The 12500-nt window shown below is 52.3% G+C and overlaps 1 protein-coding gene across 1 annotated transcript; it reads left to right on the top strand.

Moving 5' to 3' along the window:
* Nucleotides 1-11694: 11694 nt before the first annotated feature.
* CUNH19orf33 (chromosome unknown C19orf33 homolog) lies at nucleotides 11695-12427 on the top strand. The gene is made up of 4 exons (XM_032173054.2): nucleotides 11695-11747; nucleotides 11839-11954; nucleotides 12087-12149; nucleotides 12308-12427. The coding sequence occupies exons 1-4, from the start codon at nucleotides 11726-11728 to the stop codon at nucleotides 12425-12427; spliced, it is 321 nt and encodes a 106-aa protein (XP_032028945.1). The 5' UTR covers nucleotides 11695-11725.
* Nucleotides 12428-12500: the final 73 nt, after the last annotated feature.

Here is a 12500-nt window from a genome sequence, read left to right as displayed (position 1 = left end):
CACTCGCCTGCTGTTCATCTGGGTTCCTAACAGGCTGCGGACTGGTACTGGTCTGTGGCCTGGGGGTTGGGGACCCCTGTCCTAGTGAATAGGAGACTGTGTCCGGGATTAAGACCTGCTGGTCCCCTCGCCCCTGGAACCCGGCAGCATGGTTGAGGTTAATGCTGCAGATTGGAGTCCAGTTGATCATAGATGCTTAATGAGATGCTGTATGAAACAACACATTTGGCCCCAGCCTCTGTTGGTCAGATTCATCAGGGTGGAAGCAGAATGACACATTCGTTTGATTTATCAGCAGCTAAGGCGGTAGAGGGGAGTCTCTTGCTCCTACAGGTCTTGCTGAATGTACCAGGAATGCACGACCATGATAGCTGTCTCCCTTGGTTTTATTTATTTTCTTTCTTTCTTTTGAGACAGAGTTTCACTGTGTTGCCTAGGCTGGAGTACAGTGACACAATCTGAGCTCACTGCAACCTCTGCCTCCGGGGTTCAAGTGATTCTCTTGCCTCAGCCTCCTAAGTAGCTGGGATTATAAGGGACACACCACCAGGCTCGGCTAATTTTTGTATTTTTAGTAGAGATGGGGTTTCGCCATGTTGGCCAAACTGGTCTCAAACTCCTGACCTCAAGTGATTGACCTGACTCGGCCTCCCAAAGTGCTGGGATTACAGACGTGAGCCACTGTGCCTGGCCTCCCTTGGTCATTTCTTAGGGTTGTGTTTGCAGCAAGCACCTTGAGGGGTGAGGGCAGGCTGGGTATAGCCAGGCAGGTCCCCAAGCTTAGCATGCCTCTTTCGTAACAACCCACTCCCTGTGCAGGTGTCCATCTGGTTCCCCGGCTCTGCCTCCACAGCCCAGGGGAATCCCACACATGGTGGCGTCTATGCTGCTTCGTGCGAGCAGGAAAGCCTTTGTCTCTGACCCTGGAGTCTCGAGGCTTCTCCCAGCATTTTTGAAACAGTAAGAGGCTCACATCCTAGCCTGTTAAGTGGAATCATATCAAATCCCAGACCCAGCAGTCAGCTGGGTGGAGGCCAAGCCTGGGCCTTTCTAGTTGGGTTGTCAGCCCCTTGGCACTTCCCAGGGACGGTCCGTCGAGATTTCCTGACGATCAGGATCCCAGAACATCAAGGACCAGAGCAAGACTGGCTGTGGTCACAGGTTCCAGTCCAGAGCTTTCGTCTTCTGGGAAAGGAAACTGGGTCCCTGCATACTGTGTGCTTAAGGTCATCTGTCTCCCAAGATGTGGTTGATTTCAAAGAAAACATTCAGGAACAGGGATTATGGTGTTTACAGAACCAAGGCACTCTCTTCCTGTAAGCTTCAGGAAAGAAACCAAACCAGCCTTGCTGCAGCTGCTTTTCCAGTCCACCCATTAGCCCTTGGGCGTGCAGGAGCGTGAGACCTGCCGGGAGGGCTAGACAGTGACCTCCTTGGTCCCCCACCGTCTTGCCTTCCCAACGTACTTAAATTGACATCCAGAAATCTTCCTAAATTGCAGAGATTAAGTAAAAGCTTTCAGGGTTAGAGTGTCCCTCGGAAGGATGGCTGCTGGTGAAGTGTTAGAGAAGGGGTAAGCTGACCTAGCAGTGGATGACGTCAATACCGCTGCCAGCTGGGAGAACAGGTCCCCTTTTCCTACAGGGGAGAAGGCACTGTTTATACCCTCAAGGCATTTTAGGCAGAGATCATCAGGGAATAAACAGGGAAGGACAGGCTGGGTGCAGTGGCTCATGCCTGCAATCACAGCACTTTGGGAGACCGAGGCGGGTGGATCACCTGAGGTCAGGAGTTCAACACCAGCCTGGGCAACATGAGGAAACCTTGTCTCTACTACAAATACAAAAATTAGCCAGGTGGGGTGGCACATGCCTGTAATCCCAGCTACTTGGTAGGCTGAGGCTGGAGAATCACTTAAACCTGGGAGGTGGAGGTTGCAGTGAGCCAAGATCGTGCCACTGCGTTCCAGTCTGGGCGACACAGCGAGACTCCGTCAAAGAAAATTAAAAAACAGGGCCGGGCGCGGTGGCTCAAGCCTGTAATCCCAGCACTTTGGGAGGCCGAGGCGGGCGGATCACGAGGTCAGGAGATCGAGACCATCCTGGCTAACACGGTGAAACCCCGTCTCTACTAAAAATACAAAAAATTAGCCGGGCATGGTGGCGGGCGCCTGTAATCCCAGCTACTCGGGAGGCTGAGGCAGGAGAATGGCGTGAACCCGTGAGGCGGAGCTTGCAGTGAGTCGAGATCGCGCCAGTGCACTCCAGCCTGGGGGACAGAGAAAGACTCCGTCTCAAAAAAAAAAAAAAAAGAAAATTAAAAAACAGGGCAGGTCAGAGCCATAAATGCCAAGGCAAGAACAACAGGGAAGTTCCACATGCCACCTGTGCCTGTTGCTACGTGAGGCGTGACCAGGGACTGGGGAGGGCAAACATAAGCTACGGTCCCTGCGCCTGTTAGTCACGGTGGATGAGAACCAAATGGCAAGGCTGGATGCAGTGGCTCATGCCTGTAACCCCAGCATTTTGGGAGGCCAAGGAGGATCAATTGAGCCCAAGAATTCAAGACCAGCCTAGGCAACATAGTGAGACCCCATCTGTAAAAAATATATATATATATTTTTTGAGATGGGGTCTCACCCTGTCACCCAGACTGGAGTGCAGTGGCGCAATCTTGGCTCACTACAACCTCCACCTCCCAGGCTCAAGCAATTCTCCTGCCTCAGCCTCCCAAGTAACTGGATTACAGGCGCCCACCACTACGGCCTGGCTAATTTTTGTATTTTTAGTAGAGACGGGGTTTCACCGTGCTGGTCAGGCTGGTCTCAAACTCCTGACCTCAGGTGATCCACCCGCCTCAGCCTCCCAAAGTGCTGGGATTACAGGTGTGAGCCACTGCGCCCAGCCCCCCCAAAATTTTTTGTATGAGCCAAGCATAATGGTGCATGGCTGTAGTCCCAGCTACTCAGGAGGCTGAGGTAGGAGGATCCCTTGATAATCCCAGCTACTCAGGAGGCTGAGGTAGGAGGATCCCTTGATAGTCCCAGCTACTCAGGAGGCTGAGGTAGGAGGATCCCTTGATAATCCCAGCTACTCAGGAGGCTGAGGTAGGAGGATCCCTTGATAGTCCCAGCTACTCAAGAGGCTGAGGTAGGAGGATCCCTTGATAGTCCCAGCTACTCAGGAGGCTGAGGTAGGAGGATCCCTTGAGCCCAGGAGGTTGAGGCTGCAGTGAGCTATGATCATACCACTGCACTCCAGCCTGAGTGACAGAGCAAGACTCTGCCTCAAAAAAAAAAAAAAAAAAAAGCTGGGCACGGTGGCTCATGCCTGTAATCCCAGCACTTTGGGAGGCCAGGGTGGGCAAATCACGAGGTCAGGAGATTGAGACCATCCTGGTTAATGCGGTGAAACGCCGTCTCTACTAAAAATACAAAAAATTAGCTGGACGTGGTGGCGTGTGCCTGTAATCCCAGCTACTTGGGAGCCTGAGGCAGGAGAATCGCTTGAACCAGGGAGTTGGAGGTTGCATTGCAGTGAGCTGAGATCAGGCCACTGCACTCCAGCCTGGCGACAGAGCAAGACTCTGTCTCAAAAAAAAAAAAAAATTGAAGAAGAAAACAAAAACTAACATTGATTGAGCATCAGTTTAACTTGTGCCAGGCAAGTTCTGTGCAAAACCATTTCCTACATGAGATAAGTTTTCCTTTTTACAGAGGAGGAAACAGTAGTCCAGAGTGGCTAGCTGATTTCTCCACAAAGCAGTAAGCGGTAGAGCGACTGACCTCCAGGACCCAAACTTGCAGCCCCTCTGTGTCGGTGGTGACTCGCCCTTAGTACAGTACCTGGCAGCAGGAGATGCCACCTGTTCACTAAGGCATGGCGAGCAGCACCTCTGAGTCACACCGTTCTGGGTGGTGCACAAAGCAGATGAGTTCTCACTCTCATGGAATGCGCACTCTGCCTCGAGAGACGGACACTTTCTCTCATATCCCGCGTCCAGTTGCAGGCAAAGCCACAATCATTGCTCATCTCCCAGTCACACTCAGGGTAAAGAGCAAAGGTCTTTGATTTACAAGTCCACGCCCGCCACCTGCCTCTCTTCCCCTCTCCCTCATCTGCCTCTCTCCTTCCACTCTCTCTGCCACTCTGACCTCAGCGCAGCTCCTCAGACACAGGCACATTCCTGCCTCAGGGACCTTTGCATTTGCTCTTCCCTCTTCCTCTATATGCTTGCCTTGCTTGCCTGCTTGTCTTCAGGTCTTTTTTTTTTTTTTTTTTTTTTTTTGAGTCTTGCCCTGTTGCCCAGGCTGGAGTGCAATGGCATGATCTCAGCTCACTGCAACCTCCGCCTCCCGAGTTCAAATGATTCTCCTGCCTCAGCCTCCTCCCGAGTAGCTGGGATTATAGGTGCCCACCACCATGCCCAGCTAATTTTTGTATTTTTAGTAGAGACAGGGTTTCACCATGTTGGCCAGGTTGGTCTTGAACTCTTGACCGCCTGCCTTGGTCTCCCAAAGTGCTGAGATTACAGGCATGAGCCACTGCACCTGGCCTGTCTTCAGGTCTTTTTAATTTTTTTTACTTTATTATTTATTTATTTATTTATTTTGAGACGGAGTCTTGCTCTGTCGCCCAGGCCAGAGTGCCGTGGCGCGATCTCTGCTCACTGCAAGCTCCACCTCCCGGGTTCACGCCATTCTCCTGCCTCAGCCTCCCGAGTAGCTGGGACTACAGGCGCCTGCCACCAAGCCCGGCTAATTTTTTGTATTTTTAGTAGAGATGGGGTTTCACCGTGTTAGCCAGGATGGTCTCGATCTCCTGACCTCGTGATCCACCCATCTTGGCCTCCCAAAGTGCTGGGATTACAGGTGTGAGCCACCGTGCCCAGCCTTATTTTTTATAGGGACAGTGTGTCTCACTCTGTCACCCATGCTGGAGTGCAGTGATGCAATCTCAGCTCACTGCTGCCTAGATCTCCTGGGCTCAAGCGATTCTCCTGCCTCAGCCTCCCGAGTAGCTGAGACTACAGGCATGGGCCACCACACCTGGCTAATTTTTAAATTTTTGTAGAGATGGCGTCTCACTATGTTGCCCAGGCTCCTCTCAAACTCCTGGGATTAAGCAGTCCTCCCACCTTGGCCTCCCAAAGTACTGGGATTACAGGCTTTTATTGTGGTATAAGTTGTACAAAACTCACCCATTTCAAATATACAACTAGGTGATTTTTAAAATTTATTTATTTATTTATTTATTTATTTTTCTTTTTGAGACGGAGTCTCGCTCTGTTGCCCAGGCTGGAGTGCAGTGGCGCAATCTCGGCTCACTGCAAGCTCCGCCTCCCGGGTTCACGCCATTCTCCTGCCTCAGCCTCTCCGAGTAGCTGGGACTACAGGCACCCGCCACCACGCCCGGCTAATTTTTTTGTATTTTTAGTAGAGACGGGGTTTCACCGTGGTCTCGATCTCCTGACCTCGTGATCGGCCCGCCTCTGCCTCCCAAAGTGCTGGGATTACAAGCGTGAGCCACCGCGCCTGGCCTAAAATTTATTTTTTCGAGGCAGGGTCTTGCTCCATTGCCCAGTCTGGAGTGCAGTGGCACGATCATAGCTCACTGCAGCCTTGAACTTCTGGGCTCAAGCAGTCCTTCTGCCTCAGCTTCCCAAGTAGCTGGGACCAAAGGCAGGTGCCACTACGCCCAGCTAATTTTTTTTTTTTTTTTTTTTTTAGAGATGAGGTCTCTCACTATGTTGGCTAGGCTGGTCTCAAACTCTGGTCTGAAGTGATCCTCCCACCTCGGCCTCCCACAGTGCTGGGATTACAGGCATGAGCCATCGTGTTCAGCCCTCAGAGATTTTAAATAACTTTACCAAATAGTGCAATTATTACCATAAATTAGTTCTAAAACATCTAAAACACTTTCCTGTCTTCAATAAGATCCCTCCCTCCCTGTTCCTACCCTCAGCTCCCAGCAACCACTAATCCACCCTGTCTCTATAATTGCCTTTCCTGAAAATTTCATATAAAGGGTGTCATACAATATACATTGCCTCTTGTGTCTGGCGTGTTTCACCTAGCACATAATTAAAGTCCGTGGCATAGCCTATATCAGGAGTTCGCTGCTTGCTGTTGCTGAACACTATTCCATTGTATAGACGTGCTACATTTTCTTTTTTCTTTCTTTTTCAGACAGAGTCTCACTCTGTTGCCCAGGCTGGAGTATAGTGGTGCGATCTCAGCTCACTGCAACCTCCACCTCCTGGGTTCAAGTGATCCTCCTGCCTCATCCTCCCAAGTAGCTAGGATTACAAGTATGTGCCACCACACCTAGCTAATTTTTGTATTTTTATTTTGTATTTTTATTTTTTGAGATGGAGTCTCACTCTGTCGCCCAGGCTGGAGTGCAGTGGCGTGATCTCGGCTCACTGCAACCTCTGCCCCCACAGGTTCAAGCGATTCTCCTGCCTCAGCCTCCCAAGTAGCTGTGACTACAGGCACACACCACCACGCCCAGCTAATTTTTGTATTTTTAGTAGAGAAGAGGTTTCACTACGCTGGCCAGACTGGTCTCGAACTCCATACCTCGTGATCTGCCCGCTTTGGCCTCCCAAAGTGCTGGGATTACAGGCGTGGACCACTGCGCCTGAGCAATTTTTGTGTTTTTAGTAGAGATGGAGTTTCACCATGTTGGCCAGGCTGGTCTGGAACTCCTGACCTCAAGTGATCCACCTGCCTTGGCCTCCCAAAGTGCTGAGAATACAGGTGTGAGCCACCGTGCCCGGCCACATATTACATTTTCTTTTTTTTTTTTTTTTTGAGACGGAGTCTCGCTCGTCACCCAGGCTGGAGTGCAGTGGCGTGATCTCGGCTCACTGCAAGCTCCACCTCCTGGGTTAACGCCATTCTCCTGCCTCAGTCTCCCGAGTAGCTGGGACTACAGGCGCCTTGCCACCACGCCCGGCTAATTTTTTTGTATTTTTAGTAGAGACAGGGTTTCACTAAGTTGGCCAGGATGGTCTCGATCTCCTGACCTCGTGACCCGCCCGCCTCGGCCTCCTAAAGTGCTGGGATTACAGGCGTGAGCCACTGCACCCGGCCCACATACTACATTTTCTATCCACTCACCAGTTGATGAAGACTTAATTTGTTTCCCGTTTTCTTTTTTCTTGAGACAGGATCTCCCTGTATTGCCCAGGTTGGTCTTGAACTACTGGGCTCAAGTGATCCTCCCACCTAAGCCTCCCAAAGTGCTGGGATTTGTTTCCAGTTTTTTTTCTACCATGTTATACATTTGACTTTGTTTCCCTGACTAGGATGTCAATTCCATGAGGCTAGATTTTTGCTGTTTTTTTTTTTTTTTTTTTTTTTTTTGAGATGGATTCTTGCTCTGCTGCCCAGGCTGGAGTGCAGCAGTGCGATCTTGGCTCACTGCAACCTCCGCCTCCCGGGTTCAAGCAATTCTCCTGCCTCAGCCTCCCAAGTGAAGGGGTGGGTTGCCCCTCCACACCTGTGGGTGTTTTTCGTTAGGTGGAACGAGAGACTTGGAAAAGAAAGAGACACAGAGACAAAGTATAGAGAAAGAAAAAGGGGCCCAGGGACCAGCGTTCAGCACACGGAGGATCCCACCGGCCTCTGAGTTCCCTTAGTATTTATTGATCATTCTTGGGTGTTTCTCGGAGAGGGGGATGTGGCAGAGTCATAGGATAATAGTGGAGAGAAGGTCAGCAGATAAACGTGAACAAAGGTCTCTGCATCATAGACAAGGTAAAGAATCAAGTGCTGTGCCTTAGATATGCATACACATAAACATCTCAATGCCTTACAGAGCAGTATTGCTGCCCGCACGTCCCACCTCCAGCCCTAAGGCGGTTTTCCCCTATCTCAGTAGATGGAACATACAATCCGGTTTTATACTGAGACATTCCATTGCCCAGGGATGGGCAGGAGACAGATGCCTTCCTCTTGTCTCAACTGCAAAGAGGCGTTCCTTCCTCTTATACTAATCCTCCTCAGCACAGATCCTTTATGGGTGTCGGGCTGGGGGACGGTCAGGTCTTTCCCTTCCCACGAGGCCATATTTCAGACTATCACATGGGGAGAAACCTTGGACAATACCTGGCTTTCCTAGGCAGAGGTCCCTGCGGCCTTCCGCAGTGTTTGTGTCCCTGGGTACTTGAGATTAGGGAGTGGTGATGACTCTTAAGGAGCATGCTGCCTTCAAGCATCTGTTTAACAAAGCACATCTTGCACAGCCCTTAATCCATTTAACCCTGAGTTGACACAGCACATGTTTCAGAGAGCACAGGGTTGGGGGTAAGGTTATAGATTAACAGCATCTCAAGGCAGAAGAATTTTTCTTAGTACAGAACAAAATGGAGTCTCCTATGTCTACTTCTTTCTACACAGACACAGTGCCAATCTGATCTCTCCTTCTTTTCCCCACACCAAGTAGCTGGGATTAGAGGCGCACGCCACCATGCCCGGCTAATTTTTGTATTTTTTTTTAGTAGAGACGGGGTTTGACCATGTTGGCCAGGCTGGTCTCGAACTCCTAACCTCAGGTGATCCGCCTGCCTTAGCCTCCCAAAGTGCTGGGATTACAGGCGTGAGCCACTGCACCTGGCCACTTTTTAAAAAAATTAATTTGTATTTATTTATTTTCAGCTCCTCCTTTAACAATTTTTTTTCTTTTTTTTTTTAAATAGAGACAGGGTTTTGCCATGTTGCCCAGGCTGGTCTCAAACTCCTGAGCTCAAGCCATCCACCCACCTCGGCCTCCCAAAGTGCCGGGATTACAGGCATGAGCCACTATGCCTGGCCATCCCCAGGTCTTGAAGTGTGCTGGAGACATAGTAGGTGCTCAATAAATACATGCTGAATAAGTGAATGTGAAGAAAGGTAACTGCAGATGGTGGCAGGCACAGGCTATGCTGGACGTCAAGCCGGGGAAAGGGGATGGAGCAATGTCGCTGAGTTGCTGGCAGCCGAGCCAGGCGCCTCTGAGGAATGGACATGTGAGCAGACACCTGAGTGTACAAGGGCATGAGCTGCATGCTCATTACCATGCCCAGGCCTCAGCCACCTGCTCCTAGATGCCCACTCCCTGCAGGTGCAGGCAGCCCAGTTGCTGGGGGCAGGGCTGGGCTGGAGAGGGATGCCAAAGACCTCTCGCCTCACAGAGGTAGGAGCAGATGACTCAGGCTCCAGTTTCTACCCTAGCCCGACCTGAACCCAGCCCAGGGGAGGGAAAGCTGGGCCCAGCTGGTTGCTTATTCCTCTGAGAGCTCCCGAGAGGGTGAGACAGAGGGGCCAGGCCAAGCCTTGGAATCAAGCTACACTGCCTGGGTTTGAACTACATATATAGCATGAACAGACTAGAACTAGACTACGTGTGTGTGTGTGTGTGTGTGTGTGTGTGTGTATGATGGTGTCTCGCTCTGTCACGCAGGCTGGAGCGCAGTGGCACAATCTCAGCTCACTGCAACCTCTGCCTCCTGGGTTCAAGTAATTCTCAACCCTCAATCTCCCGAGTAGCTGGGATTACAGGCACGTGCCACCGTGATCAGTGAATTTTTGTATTTTTCACCATGTTGGCCAGGCTGGTCTTGAACTCCTGACCTCAAGTGACCCTCCCGCCTCAGCCTCCCAAAATGCTGGGAATTACAGGTGTGAGCCACTGTGCTCGGCCCGTATGTGTGTTTTGAGACAAGGTCTTGCTCTGTCACCCAGGCTGGAGTGCAGTGGCTCAGTCACAGCTTACTGCAGCCTGGACTTCCCAGGCTCAAGTGATCCTCCTGCCTCAGCCTCTCAAGTAGCTGGAACTACAGGCGAGAGCCACCATGCCTGGCTAAGTTTTAATTTTATGTAGAGATGGTCTCAGTATGTTGCCCAGGCTGATCTCAAACTCTTGGGCTCAAGTGATCCTCCTGCCTTGCTTCCCTCCCAAAGTGCTAGGATTACAGGCATGAACCACTGCACCTGGCCCATGCTATATGTTTGCCCCTCGTCTTCTTACCTACTTCCTCAGTTTTCTCATCTGTGAAGTAGGGGTTGGAACAGTAGGGGTTGAATGTTTGTGTCTTCCCCAAACTCCTGTGCTGAAGCCGAGTGATGGTATTTGGAGGTAGGACCTCTGGGAGGTCATCAGGTGATGCCGGTGGAGCCCTTATTAATGGGATTTGTGCCCTTATAGAAAGGGACACAATATGAAATGATCTTGCTCTGGGCCATGCGGGGAGGCAGAGAGAAGGTGGCTGTCAACGAGCCAGGAAGCGGCGCTCCTGACACCGGATCTACCAACACCCCCATCTCAGACTTCCAGCCTCCAGGACCGTGAGAACTGTGTTTCCTGTTGAAGCCACCCTCTCTATATCTGTTACAGCAGCCCACACTGATTAAGACACTTGTCTTTTGTTTGTTTGTTTGTTTGTTTGTTTGAGACGGAGCCTCGCTCTATCACCCAGGCTAGAGTGCAATGGCGCAATCTCGGCTCACTGCAACCTCTTCCGCTCGGGTTCAAGTGATTATCCTGGCTCAGCCTCCCAAGTAGCTGGGACTACAGGCACCTGCCACCATGCCTGGCTAAATTTTGTATTTTTAGTAGAGACAGGGTTTCACCATGTTGGCCAGGCTGGTCTCCAACTCCTGACCTCAGGTGATCCACCTGCCTTGGCCTCCCAAAGTGCTGCGCGTGAGCCACCATGCCTGGCCTGACACTTATCTTTTATATCTATATATTTTTTTCTTTGTTGAGACAGAGTCTCACTGTGTCGCCCAGGCTGGAGTGCAGTGGTGCGATCTTGGCTCACTGAAACCTCTGCCTCCCAGGTTCAAGTGATTCTCGTGCCTCAGCCTCCGGAGCAGCTGGGATTACAGGCATGTGCCACCACGCCCAGCTAATTTTTGTATTTTTAGTACAGACGGGGTTTCACCATGTTGGCCAGGCTGGTCTTGAACTCCTGACCTCAGGTGATCTACTTGCCTCGGCCTCCCAAAGTGCTGGGATTACAGGCGTGAGCCACCACGACTGGCCCAAAACACCTACCTTTTATTTTTTAAAAAACCAACACATTATCAGTACTTCATGCCAGACACCATTCTAGGAAATTAACTCATCTGACTCTCACATCAATCCCATGGGTAGCTGTTATTTACAGATGAGGAAACTGAGGCACAGAGGTAAAGCAACTTTGCTGAGGTCACCCTGCTGCTAAGTGACTCGGCTGGCATCTAGTGCAGCAGGCTGGCTCCAAGTCTATGCCCTTCACCCCCCGGACGCTGCTCACCAAGCCGGAGGGGCTGTGGGAGCGAGTTAGAACACGGGACGCCCCTGGCAGCAGCGCCCTGCGTGTTAAAGCGCCGCGGAGGAGGCTGTATTGTCGCGGTATGCAGGAAGGCAGGGGCAGCACCTCCCTCTTCAAGAACCAGCATCTGAGCTTTTGGGGGAAACCTGTAGCTCCCTGAATGCCATCCACAGAGCCCCCCTCAGTCGGCCTCCCCTCAGGCACCAAGGCTGGCGGAGGCAGTCACCTGTCCGTCTCCCCCCACTTTTCACAGAGGAAATGCTGGGTGGTGCCGGGCAGTGAGTCAGGGCTGAGGACCAGGACAGAGGTTGGGTGGGGCGTCTCAGCAGTCCTCCAACGGGCAGGTCTCAGCGCTCCTCCCCCTGCTCGGCTCCTCTGCAGGGCCCAGGCGCCCTTGGCCTTGGGACACATCTTCTCTCACGCTATGGAGTTCGACCTCGGAGCAGGTGAGTTCCTGGGGAGTGTGGATTGGAGGTGCGGGGGGCCGGACCCAAGCCCAGAAGCTGCCTGCACCAACCACCCAACTTCTCTCCACAGCCCTGGAGCCCACCTCCCAGAAGCCCGGTGTGGGGGTGGGCCACGGGGGAGACCCCAAGCTCAGTCCCCACAAAGTTCAGGGCCGGTCGGAGGCAGGGGCAGGTCCGGGTCCAAAGGTAAGTCGCCTCATCACCGGCTGTGGAGGGGCGGGAACGGTGGGGTTGCCCCTGACCCCAGGGTCCTGCCTTGGGCTTCCAACTTCGGGGGCTGGATAAGGGGCACCGCCTCACTGCCGCACCTCCATCCAGCAAGGACACCACAGCTCTTCCGACTCCAGCAGCAGCTCCAGCGACTCGGACACGGATGTGAAGGTAAGGGGCTCTCGCCAGCGTCCCCAAGCACGTGCCCTGTACCCCAGAGAGGCGTCCCAGCGCTGGGGCTGTCGGGGAGGGTGCGCGGAGCGGTCCCCCTGTCTCGCTTCCAGCCCAGAACCATCTCTTCTCTCCCATCCCTGCCCTCGGCCCCACAGCCCCACGCTGCTGGCTCCAAGCAGCACGGGAGCACCCCGGGCAAGGCCAAGAAGCCCAAAGTGAAGAAGAAGGAGAAGGGCAAGAAGGAGAAGGGCAAGAAGAAGGAGGCTTCCCACTGAAGGGCCCTGGACAGGGCTCATTAAACCTTCCTCTCTGCCTTCTGCGACTGGTCAGCGCGGTGCCTGCTTTGGC

The sequence above is a fragment of the Hylobates moloch genome, unplaced genomic scaffold (genome assembly GCF_009828535.3).
Source record: "Hylobates moloch isolate HMO894 unplaced genomic scaffold, HMol_V3 SCAFFOLD_13, whole genome shotgun sequence".
NCBI classification, from domain to species: domain Eukaryota; kingdom Metazoa; phylum Chordata; class Mammalia; order Primates; family Hylobatidae; genus Hylobates; species Hylobates moloch.
The sequence above is the reverse complement of the archived record's forward strand: the minus strand, read 5'-3'. Positions and strand labels throughout refer to the sequence as shown.

Excerpts from the sequence above, each read along its gene's own strand:
- CUNH19orf33 (XM_032173054.2), top strand. The coding sequence starts at position 11,726 with ATGGAGTTCGACCTCGGAGCAG. Across the intron at positions 11,748-11,838 it reads GGAGTTCGACCTCGGAGCAG|CCCTGGAGCCCACCTCCCAG; the intron begins GTGAGTTCCTGG and ends TTCTCTCCACAG. Across the intron at positions 12,150-12,307 it reads ACTCGGACACGGATGTGAAG|CCCCACGCTGCTGGCTCCAA; the intron begins GTAAGGGGCTCT and ends TCGGCCCCACAG.